Consider the following 24,366-nt stretch of genomic DNA (forward strand, 5'->3'; position numbering starts at 1 on the left):
CATCCACCGCTCAGGGGACTTTGGGGGGAGGAAAAAACAGAGGAGTCAGGAGTGAAGTTGATTCTGGAAAAAGGGAAGCAGTAGGAAGATGTTACTTTAATTTTTGTTTCTTACCATCCAAATCTATTTAACTGGCAATAAAAAACTATATTAGTTTTCCCCAAGTTGAGTCTGTTTTGCCTGCAACAGCAACTGGTAAGCAATCTCCCTGTGTTTATCCAGACCCATGAGCTTTTGTTACCCTGTTTTCTTCCCCCATCCTGTTGAGGAGCAGGAGTGAGAGAGTGGCTGGGTGGGCACCTGGCCAAGGTTAACCTGCCACACCTACTTGCAAAACAAACGAAAAAAAGTACACATTGGTTTAAAAGGAAGAAATTTTAATATACAAATTTACACTCACCTTGTTATATTTTCTGCACTGATCTCTCTCAGTATATACTTCTAATATGTTTTCATAATAAAACCACAAAAAGTAATTCTCAAACTAGGGAGAAAACTGCAGCAGTCTGCATGATTTATTCCACTCACAATTTATTCTACAAGTGTTTACAGATCAACAAAAAAAAAATAATTCCTTGTCTTTTTTCTCAAGAAAATAAATATTTCACTTCTAAACTCAGGAATCATTCAGCTCTCTAACAGTCTCTGTGCTACACTCTGCAAAACTAGCATGTTTTTATCTCTTGGGATTCCAACCAGTAGCCTTTGTTGCTCCGCATGTGCCCACAGAGCATATTCAGAATTCTTCTCCAGCGACACCCAAAGACACACTTCAGTGAAAGAAGAAACAGCTGAAGATGTCCATCTTCAGTTTTGCCTTGCAATACACCCAGCCGCCAACATTACTTTCTTCCAAATGGATCAGACCACACTTTTAACCCTACAAATCAAATATGAGAATACCAGAAGCAGTTCATAACTAGACTGTTGGAGAAATAAAAAACTTTTAAAAATGGGTCTGCTACTCCAGCCTTGTGTACGAAACAATGAAAGAACCTAACAATTTCTGCACCAAACTCACAGCTCTGCTTAAGCTTGCAAAAACATTTAGAAAGACAACCTTATCTTGATCTTAAGCTTCAGGTAATGCAAAAATATATCAAATCCACAGATAGGGTGTTCTAATATTGTTGGAACAACCATCTAGAATTGCATCTTGCCCTTGAATTTGTCTAGATTTCACTTTCAACTAGTGGATCTCATAACTTCTCATCAGCAGTTAAATTTAGATGAAAAAGTTATACTGAGGAGAACTGGTCATCATGTACCTGCATCTTGGATTAATGAGCCAGTCCAGTCCTCTTTAATGTTTAATAAAAGAAGTCAGGGTTACCACACTTCTATTTCACAATACCCTTCCTACTTCACTTCAGCATTTCACCACTTTCCTGGAAAGCAAGCCCTGCACTGATGATTTAACTGGTGTGTGTAGTAAGGACATGGCATGAATCCTATTCGGTTTTCCCCTGTTGCTGATGTTAGGCTTTTCTAAAAATAGGAATACATTACCGTTTAACATACTGAGATATGAACTGTTTCATCAAGACAAGCACTCTCATCTCTTTGAAGGAGAAGTGCCAACCTTGCATAATGAATAGCCAGTTCCATTACCTATGAAACAATGAACTATTAAGGATAATCTGCCATGCTTTTACTTTACTCCCCTCATATACTTTTCTACACTTTCTACTGGCAATGGCAGGGATCAAAAAGCTACTAGCACCACATTCAGAATTTTCCTTTATGTCTAGTGGATTTCTGCCTTATCCCTCCACCCATGAGGCTGGAAGGTACTGACAAAGTGCTCATAAAATTGTGTTTCAGCTGAGTTGTAAAGTAGTATTCCACAAAAACAGGATGCAATAGTGTGTTCTTTACAGCTACAGCTCAGCCCACCCACGGTTCTTGTTTGCTCTGAGCTGGTTCATAAGTTAATTTCTGGTGTGGAAATTGGCATCTATTTAAGAAAGTGTCAAGATAACAGAATCTCTGCAACTTATTTGGCCAGTTAAGTCAATTTAAGATAAGTTTCATTAAATCCATAATTTTCAAGTGAAGAACTAGCCTGAAAAAAATTTTTTCACGGTTAAGTTTTATTATATATGTATTCTTTGAATGTATTCCTCACTATATTATTTAAATCCATATAAATATTTAGGTCTTATTTCAAGAACGTCTTTAAAGCAATCAATGCAAACACACGAATCGACTATACCTGCAGGCTGAATATCCTCTTGAACAATACCAGCTCGGTTTATTGACTGTTCTTTCTCTGGAAAACAGAACAGAAAGGACATTATTAAAAAAACAGTAAATACCAGACATCTTGACTGGACCCAATAAAATAATATTGAAAATTTTATTAATTCTGGATGCTACACAGTAAAATTCCAGTGAGTATCCACCTACGCAATGCAAATATAGTATTCACACTTCACTGAGAATCTAACAGCTAGTCTGCTTTGAGAGATTACAAACAGTAAGATAATAACCTTAAGGTAATGACTACTGTTTTTAATAAAAGATGCCAAAATACCCACCATGATCCCATCACTTAAGAAATGCCTAGTACTTTTAGGAGCTATCACTCATATGCTCAACATCAGTAATCCCCGTTTTCAGGCCTTGAAAGATCTTGCATCTTATCACAAGTACATTTCATGATAGCATCTACAAAATTATTGCTGCTTGTAAAGTTTGTGAAATTAAGTATCAGTGGGATATTTTTCCACACAATGGGCCGGTCTTAGGCTTTCCTTTTTGTTTGAAAGATTCAACCACTTCCAAGAAGAGAAATGGCCAAAACTATTATTTCCCCTTATTAAATGCCCCCTTCCAGTTAAGCACTTCACCACTGTGGTACTTTCAAGCAGGAAGTCAAAGCTCAGCTGGATTAGCCTTTTGCCCATACCACTGAACTTTTTAGGCCTTTAAAAACTTGTAGGGTGCACATTCTCAGGGGAAACTCAGAACTAAGCTCACCTTAAAACTGAAACTTTTCAGCATCCTATGTCACTGAGAATGCACAAGCACTACATGTTATTAGGCTGTCTAGGAACAAGCCTAATACTACTGGGGACTAGCAGGCATATCACAATAATTGATTCTACCTGCAAGGGGGCAGGCACTAGAGGCAGATCCAGCTTCTCCGTTTCTGTTCACTGAGCACGGTAATTGCCATCCTATCCTCTTTAGCAGACAAAATCTCAGGGAACTGCCTAATTTCAAAGGAAAGGGTACAAAACCCAGACAGGGAAAACAGAATAAATTAGAGCAAGGAATCAGACTTATTGTAGGACATGGAGGAGAAGGATATTTAGTCATAGGTGGAGACTAAGATCGGAAGAGAGGCAGAGACCAAAATGAGCCTCAATCTGAGAGGTCTGGGAACACACCTGGGGTGAACAGAAAGAGCTGTTAACTGGTCAGGCAAAGAAACCAGTGCAGAGAAGCAACAGATGAAAAATATGGAAATAGGACACAGAACAGTCAATAGGGAGACTGGTGTGGGGCCTGGAAACAACTTGGAAAACAACTAAGCCAAAAAAAGGACAATGAGGAAGAGTCAGTCTTGATGAGAGGACAGCTACCTCCTAAAATGGGGAAGGAACTGAGTCTCACAGTTCAGCAAAATCACGAAATCAACTGTAAAAATGCCCCAATATCAGTCCAAGTAGCAGCTGTCAACCCACTGTTTTAATTAATCCAAGTGGAAGAGGTCCATGGTGAAGACCTCAAAGTTTCAACACTACCACTGGACTATGTGTCTCATACGTGGAAACAGTCTTTTTTTTAAAGCTAGTTACAGACAGGAAAATATTAAAAACATCAAGGCCATAAACTGAGGTACTAAAAACCTACAAAATGATAGTACTTCTGTATGAAATTAAGTCAAACCCCTGCGTGCACAATTTAAGGTTCATATTAACAATTTGATTACCTACAGTTTTTCCAAGTATCTTCCATTATATTTATTAAACTGCTAGGAAGTCCTCTGAAGATGTGTAAGAATCGTGCAGAAAAGTCTTCTTCCTGAACATAATGTGCCTCATTTGTGTAGAATTTGGGTGATACACACAAGAAAAACAAGATTGAAGAAAGAAAAGATAGCATTTCATATTTACATAGCTGAATGTCACTCCAGAGAACTAAAACCCATTCTTGCCTTTTGCAGGATTACCACGTGACGCTAATCCAAATATCCAGCTTCAGATCCAGCATCCCAAAATGCAAAAATACTGAGTATTCACCCACAGCTCAAGCCAATGGGTGGTGTGAGCTTCTACAGAAGTTGTCATACAGCTTACTAGACTGTACTCTGAAAAATCAAATCCTTTGTACCCCAAAGGTTAAAATACTTCCGTTCAAGTACCGTAACTGTGAAATTCTACATTCTTGTCTAAAGCATTATGACAACGAATGCTTGTGCTTCTCTCATACTGCAGCAATAAGCATCGAGAAAAGCACATATAATAAAGGTGAGATCAAAGGAGAGTTTGAGCAGCACGCAATAGGTAAAAGTTTAGAATCAGATATTAAATAGCAAGTTTAAGCACTTGCTAACTGTGCATCGCTGATTTTATGTGCTAAATAGAGATCAAAAAAATCCCTAACCTGCTAGGGAACATTTGCTCATGTAATTCACAAGTATAAAAGAGGACGTTGTCCACTACTTCTGTCCTTTCCTGAATGCTGAGTGACACTTCTAAAATTATATTTTTGGAAAGTGCACCATAAGCAGAAATTAATTAAGAATAAGGCTTTTAAATGGGAACACAGAGTATAAAACCTATCTTTGTGGGCAGTTTCCAATTTCACAAATACAGCTTCCTTAAATAAAAACTCGCTTACAAGTTAAATTTTACTTCAGCTTTGATGCAAGGCTAAAGTCCCTCCAAGAAGATCAATAAGTTTGTTACCCTTTTGCTTTTTTTCTTCCCAGAAATCTCTTCAGCTGTCTCAGCAGATTAACCACATGCATCTTCAGGTTATCGCCAGCAGCTTGCTTAGTTTTATAAAAAAGTTAAAGCGAGGGGATGAGGCTGCTTACACCAGAACTTCTCCCCACTTCCTTTGGTGGCAGTTAACATAAGTTCAGGAGTAGTAGTAGGTCCTCCCCCTACCATGCCTGTGGCCTGCAGCCTCCAAGGCCTTGCACCCAAAGCTTCAGTGCCTTCGAGTGCTCAACAGCTCCCTGGTTAGAGTCAGTCGTGGGCTTTGGCAGGTTTTCTGCATTTCTGGCAGGAAAGTGGGCTTATCTTCAGCAGCCATTTTCAGAGAAAACTCTGCAGACTGAGACCAGCCATAGCAAAGCATCGCAATCAGTAAAGGCTCTATTAAACACATTTTAAATTGAACTTTTCAGCTACAGCTGGCAAACATAACTCAAACAACTTGGAGAATCATAGAACAGTTTGGGTTGGAAGGGACCTTTAAAGGTCATCCAGTCCAACCCCCCCGCCATGGGCAGGGACACCTTCCACCAGAGCAGGTTGCTCAAAGCCCCATCCAACCTGGCCTTGAACACTTCCAGGGATGGGGCATCCACAGCCTCTCTGGGCGACCTGTTCCAGTGCCTCACCACCCTCCCAGTGAAGAACTTCTTCCTTACATCTAATCTAAATCCACCCTCTTTCAGTTTAAAGCCATTACCCCTTGTCCTATCGCTACATGCCCTTGTAAAAAGTCCCTCTCCGGCTTTCCTGCAGGCCCCCTTTAGGTACTGGAAGGCTGCTGTTAAGGTCTCCCCGGAACCTTCTCTTCTCCAGGCTGAACAACCCCAATTCTCTCAGTTTGTGTTCACAGGAGATGCGCTCCGGCCCTCCGATCATAACTTTTTCAACTGCATCTCAATCCTCTCAATCACTTCAGAGAACAGCTAATGGGTGTTCTTCATCACATGCTGGCCAGTAAGCTGAACCGAGAATAATTTTTTATTTTTTTCTCTCTCTTTGAGTGTCTCTCAGGCGACCAGGAAGCCTCTCGGGAGCTGCTCACCCGGCGGCAGCCCCCAGCACTCCCTCAGCCCGGGCACGCCTGCGTTCCCGCCCTCGCAGCCCGGCCGGACACACACCGGCCTCACGGCCGGGCCCCGGCCCGCTGCCCGCCTCCCCCCTCCCCGCCCCGTGCAGGGGACTCACTGTACTCCTCCGGCAGCAGCAGCGGCCGGAAGTAGATGGGGTAAAAGGCCGCCCCCACCGCGGCCACGAAGCCGCCGAAGATGCCGAGCGTGCGCGACAGCCTCGCCATCGCCGCCGGTGGCCGCAACCCGGAAGCTATGCGACCCCCGCTTCCGGCACACACCGGAAGCGGAGCGCTGAGGCACCGGCGGCGGACTCCCGGCCCGGCGGCGGACGGCGCCCCCGCGCGGGCCGGCGGGACACAGCCGGGTGCGGGTGCCGGCGCCCCTCCGGCGCGGCGGGCCATGGCGCCGGTACGGGCCCGCCGCGCCTCGTCGTGTCACGCCTAGAGCGGGCGAACGGCGGCACCTCCCGGGCAGCCCCGGCGCCCCTCGCGGCAGCTGTGAGGAGGCGCCGTCCCGCCTCACCGGCCTCAGGCCACCCCGCGGCCGCGCGTCGCCCGCCAGCGGCACCGGGGAGCTGCTGCGGGCGGGGGCCGCGCTGGCAGCGCAGCGCCGAGCCGAGCCGTGAGGGTGGGGACGCGGGCGGGGGGAGCCACCGCGGAGCCCCCGAGCGACGCTGCCGCCGAGAGGGAGGGAGCGAGGGAGGGAGGGAGGGAGCGAGGGAGGACGCGGCCCTGCGCCGGGGTGCCGCCGCTCCCGGGACGCCGCCCGGTGCCTGTGGTACCGGGGTGCGCGGCGGGCTGCGGGGCGCCTCACAGCACGGCCGGCGGGCTCGGCAGCCCCTCCCGGGCTCCGGGCGTCGCCCGGCCCGGCCCGGCCCCTCCGCGCCTTCCCCGCCCCTCGGCACCTGCGGGGCCCGGCGCGGCCCTTGCCCTGCCCGGGCGGCGGCCCCTCCTCCAGGAAGCCGGATCTGCCGCATCCGCGTCGGCGGGGCCGGCCGCGCTGGGCAGCGCCGTCGTCCGCGGCAGCTATGCGGTCCCCGGCTGAGCCCCGCGCCGTGCCCCGCCGCCGCCCCCCGCTGCTCCTCCTCCTCCTCCTCCTCCTCACGGTGAGTGGCGGCCGGCCCCGGCACCTGCCCCCGGACCCGCGGCGAGGGCCCGGGCCGGGCGGCGGCCCCCGGGTGAGCGCCGAGCCCCGCGGGCGGGGCTGCCCGGCACCCCGCGGCTTCGCGGCGGTGCTCCGCGCTCGGCCGGGCCGGTGCGGGGCCGCAGGTGGCGAGCGTAGGGCGGAGAGGGAGGCGCAGCCCCCGGCCGGGGGCCGGAGCGGGGTGGCGGGGGGGGGGGCCGCGGCCGCCTCTCGGGGGCAGCCCGCCCGTTGTGCGCCTGGCCCGGCGCCCCCCTCTCCAGCCCCCAGGGTTACGCCGCCTTACCGAGCTGGGGAACGTCAGGCCGTTAAATGGAAGTGTTAAAAAGCTTTCTGTCCGAGGCGGCCTCAAATTTCTGGGTTTGAAAGAAGGGGGGAGGTTGCCTCTGGCGTCTGCTTACAGATGCACGTGTGAGTGTGGCGCCGCACCGGCTTACGGAAAAAACTGCGTCTCGGGGGCATCTGCTAAACCACTTTTTTATGCTGCTGAACACAAACCCCCGTTGAAGTCTTTGTACGCCTGTACGATATTGGTGCTGACTGGGAGCAGATTTGGCGTGTCTCCTTTTCACACCTCTTAAAATCTAGCGTGACGTGGCAGGTGTTCGCAGGTGAAGGACTACGGTTATCTTCAGACTTTGTGCAAACAGGTGCAGTTGCACAGGGTCATGTGGAATTTCTGCGGGAGTGAACTGGGGGAGGGTCTTAACTCCAGTGAGTGAAAGAGCAGTTTCTCATCGTTTCTGTAATATTACGCTACTGAAAAATCTTCACTTTCCTACCAATTGTTGTGATGGCCTCCCACAGTGATTTTTATCCCAACATCTGATGGGGTGACTTGGGCTAACTCCTTCAGATTCAGCAGGTTTTAAGAAAAAGATCAAGAAAAAAACCTTATACAGCTTTTGTGGCTAGGTTGCCCCACACAATGAAGCCTCTGTGTCTTTCTTGTTGCACTCTGCCTAGTTTATGGTAACGTTTTGAATCCAGCATAGCTGGCCTCTTTACTGTGCTGGGAAACTCTTATATTTAAATCTCATAATCACGCTCATTGTGTAATCCTTTCATCCTCGCGCTCTGTAGTCGGAGATGATGCACAATTAACTCTGCCTTGTCTGAGATAATGGGAAGGGAAGAACTAGGGTTCCTCGCTGAGTAGGAACGTTTAGATAATATGCATGCCATCCAGCACACACAGCGCGCTGGGGAGCACCACATAGAGGCAACCAAGTGGTAACAGAGACTCAGCCGTGGTCTGGAAGAGTTTACGGTCTGCAGTCTCTGCCATGGCTGCATCGGTGCGGGGTCGCTTAGGGGTCTCTGCACCGTGTTCCTGACAGGATGAGCCTCCTGAAGGGTTTGTTAGGTGTGGTGTAACAGCAGACCCAAACATGCTTCATGCATTTTTTTCAGCACATCTCTCAACTAATGCCCAGGCACCAAAGAATACAAACAGAAGTTTCTCGAGTAACTCTGTGGGAGCCATTTAGCAGAACAGATACTAATGGAAAAGCAGTAAGATCAGCATGGCTGAAGCTAACCTTATGCATCAGCAGTCACAGTACATCGTGCTCAAGTTGTCTAGGAACATCGTGGAGTTTGTTCTACACGGAACTGGCTTTGGGTTGCAGACTTTACAACCTTGGGATACCCACCACAAAATTTCTGCCATTCACTGGAAGTCAGATGGCCACATTCATACACTGCTCCATCTTTGCTAATGAACTGTGCCAGACCCAGGCCATCTTTGCTGGAGGCCAGCTCCCATATCTTTGTATTGGATAAACCCCTGAGAAAATTGAGAGCTGGCTGTGTGTATTTTGACAGTAAATGTGTGTATGTGGTAAGCATGCAGTGGTACCACGATGCTTTGGAGTGTCTACCTGCTAGACTTCTACATTTTGCAATAACCACATGGCATTGCTTTCATAATATATTACCATCTTCCTCATGACACAAGGATTAAGCTGTTTACGAGTACTTTTTATTGTAAGATAAAAAAATATGTAAGAAATATGAATGATAACCATCAAGTAGAAGAGATTTAGAATAATTTGTGGTTGCTGTGATGCGCTTTTAATGCTTTTAGAGGTATCTATAACCAAAGAAGAATTATGTTGGAGACGTAAAAGAATAGTATCTTTGCCAACTCAAGCTCTGAAAGATACTCAAATTAGTATTGAAGTGAACATTCTCTTGTCAATTTTTATATCAGTATTTGTGCATGTGTGTTATTACATGGTATGGTGGTAACTTTTCCAATAGACACCAGCCTCCTATTGCTATTCCTTTTTTAGCCCCTTCAGTAACATTTTTACAATATCCATTTTCTAGAATGGGAAATGAGGCAGAGAGGAAGGCTGTCGCTGTGAGGAGACTACCTGTTGTAAAAAGTCTAGATACTGACATTGTGGAGTGTTTTGCATTTTTATGGCATTTTATTTGTTCAAAGTGTGTATCTTGGTGTGCACACACATGTGTATGAGTGTTCAGCGTCACTGCACATCTGGCTTCCAGTTTCTCTTGTTGACATGAGAAGATAAGGAGCACTCGCTTGTTCTTGATGAAAGTGGTTTAAGTGACAAGCTCAGAAAGACCTAGGAACACTAAATAAATCTGGTTATCTAGAATTACCCAGCTGCTAGCAAAATCCAGCTTTCTCGTCCAAAAGTTCCCTCATTCAGTTATGTCTTCCAGCTTCTACCTTAAATAAAGTCAAAATCTTGTGGTAAATATTGTCCTCTACGCACAGTTCTGTTCCACTTGCAGCCCGAGATCTCTTTTGTGCCTTTAAGGAGGCAGGGATCTGGGGGAAAAATAGCATTTGGTCCATAGTTAAATCAAAAATCCTCATCTATAGGAACAAGGAAGTAGCATAGGTGAACTTAAGTTCTGACTTTTCCTAATATTTACACCTTCACAGGTTTTGCTGACTTGATGTTTTTTCAGTGTAGCTATCAAGGAGTGTCAGTGTATTCTTAAGAAATAAAAAGCAATATAGTTTATCGTTAGGGACTTTCACTGATCCCATATTGGTTCGTGGGCAAGGTCTTGTCCTCCAGGTGCACAGCACATAATTCCAATAATTAGAGATGTACTAATGACTTGGCCAAAGCTTTTAAATATTTTGAGAATCACAGTGAGAAAGCCATCAATCCAAGATAGATATCCAAGATAAATTTCAGTTCGATTCGTTAAGCTTAGCAAAGTTAGAAGTCACCCAAGACAGAACTTCTCATTTTCAGCAGTCTTAATGACCAGCTTCCCTGGTAATCCTAAGTGACAATTCTGAATATTTTAAATGGATCAGGGGACCTGGCAGAAGTGCCGTGCCGGTGGCTGGCCCTCTGAGCAGAGTGATCCGCAGTATCCTTGGCAGTGCATCAAGCCAGACGCTGACTGCAGAGCAGAAAGAAAAGAAGCTGTTTGAAGCCTTGGAGACAAGAACTTCAGCATGGAGGATAATCCTGGTGTATGTCCAAGCACTCACTCTCAAAGCATATTATAATGTGCATAGCTATGGAGAGCAAAAGCTGAGCAAATGCTGCCTGCTGGTCTTGCTCCTCAGATTTGTAAGTCTGTCTTCAGGATAGGAACATTTCAATAATAAGCTCCTAAATACTTCGTGAACATTAGTTCATTCTCAGGAAACCATTGTGAGCTGCCTTAGTTGTTGCTCTACCCTTCAGGTACCTGCCCAAGAGGTAACACAATTAGCTAACTTTACAGGAAGATACAGAAACATCAGGCTGCGGCAGTACTAGTGAACAACAACATAATGAATAAATGCCGGTACATTTTAGTATATACTCTTTAGGCCTGATCGATCCTAGGAGCATGTGTAAATAGCATGACGTGTAAGTCAGTATCTTAGACCGGATTCCACTTGCAGAAGTGGCGAAGGATACAATACACCCTGTAAATACGGTTTGTTTGTAGAAGCATATGTAACTTTGAGAACTTGATGTAGGGGAGTTACCCTTAAAACCTTGATGGTTGCTCTCCAGTAATCTGCATCTACTTGCTGTGTGAAAGAATCCTGGTATTTTGGAGTTCAAGTATGGTATATAAGCCTTCTGCTTGTGCATTGTTCTGTTATTGCTGCAAGTATTTTAGTAAATCATGTAAATTTAGATCCTCCAGTTAACATGTTTTGTGTTTGGGGTTTTTTTTCCAGAATTTTGCGCCATCCTTTGGAAAGGAGACATTACGGACGACGGCAGTTACTCCACAGTTTGAACAAAACGTGGATTATGTGGACTTTATTCATTTAAACGTTTTAGAAAAGAAAGTTCTTAACAATTCTGAGGTTTCAGTTCAGTATTTATGTTCTAAGCCTTGTATCATCAACTTGGAAGCAGTAGCTTCCTCCGAGTTCAGGACTGGTGTACCAGTGTATAGAAGGAGATGGAAGGATGAGAAGAACCTTTATGTTAGCAGAACTCGACAAGTACATTTGAAATTTCCGAGCATCATGGTTTACAGAGATGATTATATCATCAGAAACTCAATAATAGTGCACAGTGTGATATTATATGCATGGCTTAGTCACAAATCAGTTAGCAGCTATGATGTTGAGCAGAATGAAGATTACCAGGATGCAGTTGCCAAGAATTACACTTTTTTAGAAGCTGTTCCACCTTTTGAACGCCCATATAAGGACCACAAAGTTTGTCTTCAGTGGGGTGCTGACTATTTGTGGATGCTCCAGGCAAACAGGATACCTCAGTGCCCTCACGAAAGTGGTAGGTATAATGTCACTTTTTTCCCCAAGGAAACTAATGAGACCCAAATAACATCTTTCAGAAGCTGTTAAATAGTGCATAACTTTAGTAAATAGTAAATGTTACACAGAATGATTTACTTGGAGTTCAATATGTAAGCTTCATAACTGTGGGGTTAGGGTTGCAAATGACTGAAGCCATCATGTCCTTCAGAGCTGGCTTGTTTCATCACAGCCAGCCTGGAGATTTGTAGCAGCATGGCTTTCTGTTTCCTGAGTGTATTCAAACAACTTTATTTAAAACCCACTGAGGTTGGTGAACATCATTCATTTGTCTTCAGAAAGAGTTGTTCAGGGCCTTACTGTGTTATTTCAGGGTCCATCCTGCAGTTCTTTCATACATAATTCTCCCACATGTAGTCTACTTCTTAAGGTGATGGCCACACACTCAGAAACATATTTTTAAGTCTTTATAGTGCAGTAAACTTTATAGTACTTCTTTTTTTTTTTTCCTTCCCAAAACCATTATGGACAAGCACTTTTGTTTTAAAAATTAATAGTTTTAAATAAAAAATTGTGTCTTGCCAACTGTATAAATTATTGAAACTCACAACTCTGCTTTCTAGAATTTTTCCCTCTTTAATTTTTTTTCTGTCTGCCTATCTCTACCTTTACCTGCTGACAATTCTTTTTGTTCTCAATATATATTCAAAGCAGAACCTAAAAGGAAAAACGTTATTAGCTTCTAAAGGGTTGTCTCCTAGAAAATCCCATAATGGTATTTGTGTCATTTATTTTCACAACGTTGGCATGTAAATGCTCTGAAGATGAACAAGGAAGCGATGTTGTTGCTTCCTTCAGGGCTTTCTGAATTTCACACAACAGTGTGAAATATTTTATGTATTATCTAATTATATTATAGATGAAAATGGTAAGAAATAGGAGGAAATAACATTCAAATTTATTTTTTAAAATAAGCTTGTAACAAATTGCTTGGGGTTTGGGTTTTTTTGGTTTTCGTTTTGTTTTGTTTCTGGGGTTTTTCTAAAAAAGCTGATGACACGTCATGGCCTTGATCTTTTTCCTGTTTCTTAGCAGGGGGAGCTTTATCAGATTTATTACAGGATTATGCATATCAGTTCAGAACAGAATTGGTATCTATCCATACATACAGTATAAACTGGTGAGCTGAATATGGAGAGCAAGTCCAAGAGCTGTGGAGTAATGCCACATAAGCATAACCAAAGATACAATGAAATTTAAGCAAATAATATAAATGAAGATTTCTTCCTTGCTAACTGGTTCTTTAAGTATCTCAGATTTAAATTAGTTTGTCCTTTCCCTGCTTCTAATACCAGCTGGAAGTAGACTCCATTTCAATTTCCATGGGTTATTTGGTCCAAGACTGTTATGTATTTAATAACAGCAAGTGAACTTGTGTTTAAGGACGTATTGAAAGTTTGTGTTAATTTTTAATCTGTTGTGTGATTCAAATGTTTGACTGTACCAGTGTGAGCTAATTAATTAGTTATCAATGCTTGGTGCCTGGCAGATTAAGAAAGATTGTATTTTGCAGATGGTGTCCAGATTCTCAACTTTATATATGCTTCCAGTGGGGAGAAAACAGGAATCGTGAAGAAATTTGAACAATTTGAAAACAGAGAACTTGAGACAGTCAGACAACATCAGATTGATTATCCCATGTAAGTATAGGCAAATAATTGAAGCGGACTGTAAATGATGATTGAAGGCTGTAGAATGTACTAAAACTCTTAGGCTATACCACAAATTAAAGGAATACTGCCTTCTAATTTGAGAAAAGGCTCAAAAGGAAACTAGCCAGCAGTTCCTTCTGTTCTCTGATTACAGTTTTAGAGAGGATTAAGCTGAACCTTGGAAAGATGCTTACAGCACATGTTAGTGCAGTGCTGTGTAAGAGATACCGATAGTAGGTGTAACTGAGCTGGATAGGTAGGGTTAGGAGGGTAAGTTAGCTGTTACGTGCTGTTGTGATCAGACTGCTGTCTCACGACTAGCTAGCTACCTTGTGGTTTTCTGCATTGCAAAGAGATCTGCATTTCAAATGTTGTTTGCAGACCAAGTGCAGAGTAGGGTTTCTTGCAAGGGCAAGCAGTGAGGAGCAGCTTTTCCCCTCTAAGTTCACACTCTAGTTTATTTTGCAGCTGACATGCCCTTAGTGATAGAGCCTCTGCCTAGATAAGTCTTCCAGCTTGAGCTTACACTATTTCCTTCCACCATCGCTGTGTAGACTCTCCTAGTTGGACAGGAGTAAAACCATTTAGCCCCTGCACGCTCTTTAGTTACAGAGGAATCACTCTGGGAAGATCATATTTCTCTACTCTTCTCCCCTTTCCCAAAACTGTCACAACTCTTCAGTCATATTTTGCAACTTTAGAGGAAAAGGTATATGGAGAGATATTTATATATCTCTCTTCCACCAGATGCTGTTACCCCAGCAACGTTATTACAGAAATAGGAAATGGTCACAAGAACTGGAACTTGCCTGCTGGTTTGTGTTTGGCCTGTGACCACAAGAAGAGTGCCAAGGAAGACTCGCCAGATAGCACAGGCTGCATATGAATTACTAGCCCTCAAACTAGCTCTGAGGTCACAAGTACAGAGCAATTTTTAGCTCCTGGCCTCTTCAGGATGGGTGACAGCCTGGTTTGCACAGCCTGCTGCCCTTAGCTTACCAGCACGGTTGCATTCTTCTTCTGGCACTGAGGCACTCGGGCTCTGGTTGAGAACGTATGGCATGAATTTATGCAGCTCTTTACCAGCTCCATGCAGTTCCACCCTCTCTTGCCTTCGGGTGGTGTTTCCAGCGTTAAAGCATTGCCTGTGTGTTGCAGTTGCGTGACAGCCTGGGGTAGCTCTGTTAAGAAGAGGAAGAGTTTTCCTTCAGCTCTGTGTATGTGAGTGGTGGTTCGCCACTGCACCTAAAGGCCAACAGAAGCAGATGGATCTAACTGAAGTTACTCGTTTGACTTCAGTCAGGGATTTGTAAGGAAAGAGGTCTGGAGATAGACAGTTGTCATTTGAGGTAGCTACCAGTGGCCAGCCTGCAGCAAGGATGGGCTGGGACTGTAAGGGACTACTCACGCAGTACGGCATTCTGCAGCAATGGGGGATGTGAAGTGAGTCAGCACTGTCCCAAACTCTGTCCCAAAAAATTTGTCCACAACAGTTATGTGCTCAGACTGGCAATCAAGGATTAAATGGAGACTGCGGCATTTAAGTTTTCTATGTTGCCAGAGATGAAAGATGAAAAGAGTGATATATAAGCATAAGCAGTATTTCTGGAAGCACAGCGTTTGCCTGTAGGTCATAACAATCAATAAACAAGTGACTGTGATTTGCAAAGCCTTCTACCTCACCCATATACCATCTCTGGGAGGATATGGTGTTATTAGGTATTTAAAGTATGGACTCTGTTAGGGAAAACTTCACCACCCTTGCATATATTTTGAAGCAGGAGAGCAGGCCTTCAGATCTATATTGCTTTAGTTTAGGAATAGATACAAGGTACTCTATGTTCAGCAACTTCTTGAGGGAGAAATAAGGCAAGCTGACCCAATTCTAAAGTATTATAAAAAAATACTGGCATTTTTTTCTTAATTATAGAAATTAAAAAAAAAAAAAATACCTCCTTCTGAAAGTCACTAAGAAAAGAGAACTTCTTTATCACAGATGATAATAATCATAATGCGTTGCTGGGTTGTACATTGGAGGTGCGGTTTTCAAAGGCGTTCAGCATTGGCCTAACTGCTATGGAAATGTTATGGAAATAAGTGGCCAAGTTTCTGCTTAAGAGCACTGAAACAGATTTAGTCTGGCACAGAGGAACTCCTTAAAATTAGATACTGTGTATAAATGCTGCTTTTAGTGCCTCAGCCAGCTTTGTGCAGAAATTTCTAAGTAGATGGTGTTGTCGGGTCTTCAGTTTTTTATTTTGCGCTGTTCCATTGTATGCACAGGCTCTACCTTTATTTAGCCTGTGATAGCTCTGTGACAGCTATTCATACCTATCTGTACTACCCAGAGGCTGGATTCATTTTTAACTGCTTCTCCCAAGCACATTTTCACAGTTGGCATTTAGCATAGAAGACACAGTTTAGTTTTTACTGGCTTCCACAGTCAAGATTGCAAGACCGTGCATTTTGGGATTTTGTACTGCAGCCTGCAAGCGGGAGGTTGGCTCCAAGTTGTCTCAGTCGTGTTTTCAGTTCCCTATTGATGTGGGATCTGGCAGTGGCTCTGACCCAGCATTCTGGAGCTGATTCAGATTACACTCCCTTGCTCTCCTCTCATGTTGTTACCACAAAAGTGTGTGGTTAAAAGGAGATCACAGATCCAAGAGTCTTAAGTACTGTTGCTCTGAAGGTTTTCAGTGCAGAGGATGTGTTCTGTTCTGAAGATTACATGTGTGAAACAGGTTTGCTAAATTAAAGTGAAATGCATGCTTTTCAAATTATATAGGGAGATTTCTCATCAGGATTGGATTTTCTTGTTTATTTTTGCTCATGCAGGTTCACCGTTTCAATCTGGCTATATTTACACCATCACTGTGAAAAGGATCTGTGTGGTATACTCTATTTTATTGATCCAAAAGAAATGTATAGTACTCCTGCTGTATTTCTAAATGAGGAAGGTAAGGGATATTATTCACGTCCTAGAAGGGGTCTAATATAGTCTTTATAGATCTGTGCCTAGGAATAACATTTATAAATATATTATCAGACCTATTTTGTGAAACTGATCCCTTGGAAAATGCTTCTTTTTAACTATAGTGTCTAAACAGGAGAGTAGCTACTAAATTAATGGGGTAAAACTGAGGAGTAATTGCGTAGCATCTAATCTTGGCTAACTTCAGAAAATGTCTGCTTTGTCAGGAGAATATACTGAACTTACAGGTCAGGAACATACACTGGGATTAAACAGTCTTATCTCAATGATCACCTTTGTTCTTAGTATTGAAGTATTGTTTTAATATTGTTCTCAATTCTTATATACATAGCACATGAAAATTTTAGAAAATTTGAAATAGCCTCAGAAAAAGTCCAAATGATTCAAGGTCTTGCCTATATTGCAGTGTTCAAGAAGCACTGTCTATTTCCCTGATTCAAAAAAAAGTTAAGAGGTAGCACTGTCTGAGTCTAGCAACACTTGCAGTAGAGGAACATTCTGCCAGAAGACGTCTCCAGCCTCTGATAGAGAATGAAATTCAGCAGCTGGGGGCTGGCTGGCAGGCTCACAGAGGAAGTAAGTATGCAGAGTTTTAAAAGTGCACACCTGGCTTTCTCATAAGACATTACATATTTTCCCCTTCTTTGCAAGTTTCACAACTAATCTTTTCTTCTCTTGTTATTTTTGCTATTTCCATTTTCTCTGTCTTGTAACCAATGTAGATAATTAAATCTATCCATTATAAACTGGATGCTTTTCTTTGAAGAACAAACAAAAATGGCAGCTCAGCTGGAAGTTAGCAGCTTGATATGAGATTTGCTTGGAGAGGTTTTAGGGCCAGTTTTATCTTCAGTGTTAAGACTAGATTATCATAATAGCCTGTTCTGATCTTAAGAGCTCAGACCATGAGTCTAGCTTCTGCAGGTCCGAGTAGTGGAGGGTAGAGGCATCTTGTATTTGATCATAGCACGTTCTAGCAGTTGAGTGTTGAGGAGATACCGTTGCCTGCTGTCCCCCTCTGCTGTTTGCTGCAAGTCACGTCCCCTTTCTGTTGTTTGAGACCAACTCTGGCACCCTCCCTGTTTGCCTTGTGTTAGGTGTGTTTATCCCTCAGACAGTTGTTTCTGAGTCTGTGGTTTCATGTGGGAGCCTAGACATTAGGATGCGAGACATGTAACTGAAATGTGGAGCGCATTTCCCTGGGATTCTGCAAGAGCTGATGTATGGCTTGGCAAGTGCCCAGATCTCTGCTGGTGATGAAGAAGAGAGGATCACTGTGAATAATACATTAGGAAGCCCATATGTTGATATTTCTGTGGTGCTTATTTCCTTTTTCTTCCTTTGTTGCTCTGTCAGGTTATGTACATATTCAGATGCACCTCATGAGAGGAGATGACCTTGCAGTGAAAACTAGCTTTAGCCTTCCTCTGAAGCAGTGGTTTCGACTGGATCTCTCTTTTAAGGGTGGACAGGTATGCGTGCTACTGAATTACAGGATCAAGGCTGAGATTTGTCTAATTTGATTACGCCTCTGACAAACCCCTTAATAGGTGAGACTGAGAGAAATATTGTAATTTGTACATGCTCACATAGCAAAAGAATGAAAAATCTAAAAATAGAAATTGTCTGGGGCTGTCCAGGCCATCTGACTTTGGGAAATCAACTTAGATGCTTCAGGTAAGAGCCTAGAATTACTGTGTATTCAGTGACTATCTTGGCGCAGAGTTGCTCTCCAGAGACTTTATTGACTGTACAGGCAGCCACGACTCTTGGCATAGATACCATATCTAGGTACTTTAAGTTACATGGTGTGAATAGCTCTGAGGGACTTTGCACTTGGAGGCTTAGGTGTTTTTACTATTCTGATATGAAAATTTAAGTGTCTCTGCTTCTGTACAGTAGCATGCCTCTTGCCTGGATGTGTTAGCTAACAGGAGGCATGTGCAGTTCCCAAGTTTTGCGTATTTGATGAAGTGGCATAGGATTGACTACCATTAAAAGACAGAAGAATATTGCAGTATCTCTCTGTAGTAGATTAAATACATAATTTACATTTTAACAAATCACAATTGTTTTTTCACAAAACCTTCCAAAAGCAGCTCTGAAAATGCCCAAGTTCTTGTCTGAACCTTCAGCTATTAAGATATTAGGGTGCGAAAATAATGAAAAGCTTAGTCTTCCATTTCTCAACTGTGGCACTTAGGGGCATGGTTTAGTGGTGGACTTGGCAGTGTTAGGTTTACAGTTGCACTCGATGATCTTAAAGGTCTTTTCCAACCTGAATGATTCTATGATTATTTCACTTCCATGGATTTAGATACATTTAGTCCAGCATGATCTGAGACAAACTATATAAATTAGGGAAAGTTGGGAAATTGAAGCATCAAAAAATTAAGAGCCAGATTTTAAGAGCATCTGAAGATGCAGATGAATCCCTAAAAATACCTAGGCACTTGAGAAAATTTTGCAGGGTTGTTTTGTGAGTCCTTAGGCAACTTTTTACAATACCAACATGTAGAAAAATCTTATTTTGTCTTCCTCTTGGGCATCTGAATTCCTTTAACCATTCTGGCACTGCAAGTCTACCAAAAGTACATCTCCTGTAGCAGTAGGAGCTGAACTGAGATTTTTTTAAAATCATGGCCTGTTACATTAGCTTTATGACCATTCCTTACCTGTAAGCTACAATTTCTTGAGGAGATCAATATTCTTTTCATTTAGCATCTCTGCTATATAAAAGCAAAACAGCCTTTCACACTTGGGAAGAATAAATGCTTCAGCAAAGTACAGATGTCTTGTAACAGAACACAGGAATGATAGCTGAAGTAGGCAACATCTGTGCTATTTTTGCTATTTTTCGTTGCTCATGGTTGGCCAGGACAGACCAGTGCCAATGCTTGACATACATGGGATATGTGACACTATCCTCTTTAGTGCAGAGGAGATGCAACAAGCTGCAGCTGTAATCTTCTGAGCTATGTGTTGAAATGGCTTAATAAATGTACCTTGTAATATTTTATTTATTGTAATTAATATTTTGTGTTCTTTTAGGTAGAAGTAAGCACTGTTGGGAAGAATTTGAAAAGACATCATCATCAGTCTTTTATGTAAGCAGCGTTTTTCCCTTTGTTGAGTAGTATTTGTGTATGTGTTCACATATGGAAAATGGGAGAAGGAAAGCACAAGTTTGTAACTGAGATTCCAAATGATTTTCAAAATGTCTGGTCTTTGTCTACTCTCTGCTTTCAAAAACAGTTTGCATTATTGTGCTTACATTGAGCTGAATAGTTTTGTTAATGCCATGAGCTAGTTGAGTTAACATGCTGCATGATTTAGTACTAGAGTCTGAAAGTCAGTGGCATTAGGATCAGTCTTCAAATGAAATCTTGGCCTTACTGAAGTCAAGGGAAGTTTTGCTTTTGCTGAGAGAGAGGTGAGAGAGAGCAGAATTGCTATCTGCTTTGCTTAGGTAGAGAGCAAAATTTCTACCAAAATATTCTTGCTCTATCCTTTATTCTAAGCAACTGAGTAATTTTTAAAAATGTATCTTTAATTGTTCTCTTTCACTGTAATTTAAGATTGACTTTTTCTTGTGCAAATAATTAAATAAAAAACTTTTAATATGGATACTATAACAATAAATTGCATGGCAGACTTCAGTGTTGTTCCTTCTCCACTATGGTTTACAAACCAGAAATTGTAAATTTGTAGATAGTAACCATAGGAGACAGATAACTTAAATTTTCATATGCCAATTTTAGGTAAGTGGAAGGGAGAGGTGGAACTGAAATCTTTGAAGTTGTGTAATGATGCATAAAACACCAGAAGATACCTGCAGGTCAGAAAAATAAAACACCCTGCTGGTTTAATAAGTTTGCAGACAAGGGTTTTGTTAAATTTACTCCAGAATTTATCACACTAAATTGCAGAGTAGATTTTGAGAGTAAACAGATGAGAAAAGAAAAAGATACTGGCAATGAGTTTAAGGCTGTCAGTTACGGAAATTCTGAGGTACAAATTTCTTTTTTTCTTTTATAGTACCTCTTGATAGTCAGCTTACTTCTCTTTCATGTTCTCAAGTTTTAGGGAAGATTTCTATTACGATGACACTGCTGGATACTTTGTTCTTGGAGGCAGTGGATATGTAAATGGTATTGAAGCATTCTTTGGACCTGTGAAATACTACCGTCTCAACGTGTTGGAAACAGAACAGGTGAACAAAAGCAGTATTTGGAAGTGTTTAAATATTAGCAGCCAGCTATGTCTGTATTTTATGTTTTTTTAACTGAAGCTCTTACCAGGTGATAAACTTCCTATGAAGCATAATAGTTGGGAATATATAACCAAAATATGATCATTTTCTGTTGAAACCTAGGAATGTTAGTTACTACTTAAAATGCTAAAAGATAAGACTTCTAGAAGTGAGTACGTAAAGCAATGTTCCTAAATTTATATTTAAGGAAGGACTTATTTTCAGTATTGCTATGTGTCACAGAGTTTTTGATGATAGAGTATTGAACGCATTTGATTAATTTATGGTTTTGTTGAAATTGGTGGTAAAAGTCACATAGGCTTGGTCAATTTTGGAAGTTCATCCATGGTTTCTTGGATTGTGGCGACTGGTTTAAAGTCTTTTGTGGCCAGCATCAGGTCGTCTGGCACATTAACATGATGTGCCAGGTAAGCTGATTGTAGTAAACAGTCTGTTTCCTTTTGTTATTTGCCTACAACACTTCTTTTTAGCCAAGCATAGACAACAGATACTGTAGATGCCATTTATCCATCACTTGCCTTTTTATAGATTTCTAACCCTCTTCATGACAAAGAAACAGTGGAACAAATTGAACTCTACTACGAGAGATGTATGGACATTCAAGAAATAGTTTATGAGTACAGATATATTGTAAGGCAAGGCGAAAAAGCGCTAAGAAATTGTAAGTGTTGATCTATGAGATACGAATTTTAAACTGTCATCTTTGGAGACCTGTTTTCTTTCCTTTTACCAGAATCTGGATAAAAATCATCAAAAGTAAACTTAAATTCAGCCATAATAAGAAAAAAAGGCAATTTGAAGAGTTTAGCCTTGTTACTGGTAGCTAAAACTGTGGGTTTGTCCCTGCGAAGACTTTTGTGCCATGGAATACAAACTTAAATCATGTTCTTGAAATTTCTTCTCTAGTAAGACAGGTGCATAAAGGGACAAGGAAACACTTTCAAGCTTACATGTAAGCTATTCAATGCCTTTCTTCCGTTTCATTCCCAAGTGACCCTAAAGGCACATATATTTTAAGCCCTTTCCCAAAAATGGGTGAGTTTTGGTAGAATGTCTCTGCCACAGTTGCCTAATGTGCAGTAATTGAAGCTTTATAGCAAAGCAACCACTTTAGTGAAAGAAGAGTAACATATCGTAGGTGTGTGCTGAAAACTAGCTTATGTTTCCAATTAGAATTTGATTGCATGCATTGTGACCAGAGTCTGGAAGAGAGTAGAAGAAATTATATGTATTTGTAAGTGGCCTGTGCTAGCTCTGTGAGTTTTTAGCACTACTTTGTGTTAAGTATGTGCTCATTTTGTCCATGAATTTTTAGTTTACCCTAGAAACATCTTTTTTTCTACCAGAAGCTTTTTTAAAAATCAGCCAAGTCAGCTCTCATGCCTTAAATATGTTTTTTCTCTAGGTTACTATGAAAACTATTATTTGGAGTTGATTTACAAATATGGAGAAAAATCCAAATGTGATGCCTTCATGTGGGGAAAAGAGCTCAGGGAAAAGTACCACACTTTGTTCAAACTCTTACAAGAGATGGATTTCAGTGCTCCAGATGGTAATCATATTTTATTTTATTGTTCTTAAATAATGCCACAATATATGTCATGTACGTTAGTATGCTTTGACTTCAGTTCATGCTTAATACATCTTTTTTTCATATCAGCTAACTTAGTAAAGGAGCGTTATGTGGCTTATATGTTGTGCTGCAAATGAAGGATGGTTTATTATGTAGAAGGAAATAGAGCTATCCTTACATTTTTAGTGGTTAGCTTTGAGATGGTCTTTTGGATTTTTATTCACCCTTCCTATTCAATAGTACCTTGTATCTCTAGGAATTTTGGTTATCTGCAATAAGACTACCATTCAGCATGAGAAATAACAGAATCTGTCTTAGTCCCATTAAATTAAGGAGGAGAAATTGGTTCCTAATTTTAACTCTTGCAATAGCTGTGCATCCTATGTTTTATTTTTAGTGTTAGAAAATGGAAGTGACACAGTTCTAGAAGTTGGACGAAGGATATTTGAGAAGGTTGCAAAGGGTTTGTCCAGCGCCGATGGCCTCAGCAATATGGGCTCCTCTGTCCCTCTCTTGGTGGATTCCAGTTGTTGTGGATACCATAAGGCTTCCTATTTCCTTGCAGTTATATTTGAAACAGGGCTCGGTGTGTCTGTGGATCGTACAAAGGTAGTATATTTAATATGTTTGGTTATGTCTGTGAAATTAATTACCTTTAAAGGCAATTTAGAAATGGGATGGATTTATGATCAATTAAATTTAATAATGTGAAATGGCCTCCAGATCCAGGCTGTTGTTGAAGGGATTCCCCAATACAGCTACTCCTAAATAGCCTGATGGCAGTGACATCTTTGTGAAGTCCTGATAGTGGGAATCTTTATCCTGCTCATCCAGAACAACAAAATCAATGATTCAGTAAGACCTAAAAATGGTGGTAAAGTGAACAGCATGGAACATACTGCTTTTTCCAGTCACTGAGAAAGTAGGATGAGGTAATAACCCTTGAGTCACCCACAGTCATTTGTAGATGGGTATGAAAAAAGTCTTATGTCAGGCAAATCTCCTAAAGTGGAAAGGTTGCATAGTACAGTCAGGAAATAAGTCCCGTTTTGCAGTGTGCAAAAATGTGGCCCTGAGTATATTATGGTCAAATGATTAAAGGTAACCAAAGTAGAACAGTTTTCTTTTGGAAGAATCTGACCATGCTTCAGCTGAGCAGCTGCAGAGTATGTGAACTCCTGACCTTCTAGGCAGATCGCAAATAACTGAAATGATTCCATGCGATTCCATTGCAAGGTCAAATAAAGGTGAGGTGTTTATATATCACTGGAAGAGGGCTATACTGAAATTGCCAACAGATATTTAATTGTGATATAATAGTTCAATATAAAATGGTCATAAAGAATAGCAGATCTGCCTAATGTGGTTACAGGATACTAAATCAGAAGAACCCCCGAGGCCAAGCTCACTCCAGTTTCTCTAACACAAGAAACCTTAGACAGGAGCCTTTTTTATACCCTAATTATGGAGTATACCTAGTGCTAATTATGGAGGCTAAGTAATTTCATTATTGGATCTGCTTCAGATAGCATAGGAAATAATTTAATATCCAGTGCAGATGGGATATCACTGTTTTTATTACTGTGCAGGTGAAAAATAATAGTAGTGCTGAAAATGGTTTTGGCGAACGTGCAGTACCTAGACTATTTCTACCACCAATTAACATGTATCTCAAGGGAGTTTTGTGCTGAAACCTTGTCAGCCTCAAGTCCCATCCTTCTAGTCCTGTCAAATCCTTAGGGTAAGATTTTCAAGTGCTGTTTGTTAATTTCCTTATGTTTCCACTGAATTCAATGTGAAAACTCCAGTTGACATCAGTAAGACTAGTTAAGTCACTGCTGAGTATAAAAGAGTATAATTAACACTACAATAAAGTGGCATTAAAAAATTGCTACACACTTAGTGGTAGCAGAATAAGAGCAATA

The 24,366-nt window shown here is 41.9% G+C and overlaps 2 protein-coding genes across 5 annotated transcripts in view; one reads left to right on the top strand and one right to left on the bottom strand.

The window, feature by feature from the left end:
- Positions 1–485: 485 nt before the first annotated feature.
- On the bottom strand, positions 486–7,007 carry SMIM20 (small integral membrane protein 20). Of its 3 annotated transcripts, none has more exons than XM_049795655.1 (4): positions 6,930–7,007; positions 3,941–4,047; positions 2,216–2,272; positions 816–880 (listed from the first exon to the last, which is right to left on the bottom strand). In XM_049795655.1, the coding sequence occupies exons 1-4, from the start codon at positions 6,999–7,001 to the stop codon at positions 862–864; spliced, it is 255 nt and encodes an 84-aa protein (XP_049651612.1). In that variant the 5' UTR covers positions 7,002–7,007; the 3' UTR covers positions 816–861. The 3 variants fall into 3 exon arrangements, 2 of the variants coding, with proteins under 2 accessions (XP_049651622.1, XP_049651612.1); XR_007505109.1 differs by lacking the exon at positions 6,930–7,007 and adding an exon at positions 6,141–6,361 and having other exon boundaries at positions 857–880; positions 3,945–4,047; XM_049795665.1 differs by lacking the exons at positions 3,941–4,047; positions 6,930–7,007 and adding an exon at positions 6,141–6,334 and having other exon boundaries at positions 486–880.
- SEL1L3 (SEL1L family member 3) overlaps positions 6,950–24,366 on the top strand; it is a 36,865-nt gene continuing 19,448 nt past the window's right edge. The window contains exons 1-10 of one of the 2 annotated variants that reach the window (XM_049795192.1): positions 6,950–7,130; positions 11,343–11,910; positions 13,465–13,591; positions 16,439–16,560; positions 17,952–18,067; positions 19,647–19,702; positions 20,676–20,808; positions 21,397–21,529; positions 22,274–22,420; positions 22,839–23,050. In XM_049795192.1, the coding sequence (XP_049651149.1) occupies positions 7,053–7,130; positions 11,343–11,910; positions 13,465–13,591; positions 16,439–16,560; positions 17,952–18,067; positions 19,647–19,702; positions 20,676–20,808; positions 21,397–21,529; positions 22,274–22,420; positions 22,839–23,050 (1,692 nt within the window). In that variant the 5' untranslated portion in view covers positions 6,950–7,052. Of the gene's footprint in view, positions 7,131–9,181; positions 10,638–11,342; positions 11,911–13,464; positions 13,592–16,438; positions 16,561–17,951; positions 18,068–19,646; positions 19,703–20,675; positions 20,809–21,396; positions 21,530–22,273; positions 22,421–22,838; positions 23,051–24,366 lie in introns of those variants that run through there. The other variant, XM_049795202.1, reaches the window with a different exon arrangement.

Source organism: Accipiter gentilis, chromosome 3 (assembly GCF_929443795.1).
Source record: "Accipiter gentilis chromosome 3, bAccGen1.1, whole genome shotgun sequence".
NCBI classification, from domain to species: Eukaryota; Metazoa; Chordata; class Aves; order Accipitriformes; family Accipitridae; genus Astur; species Astur gentilis.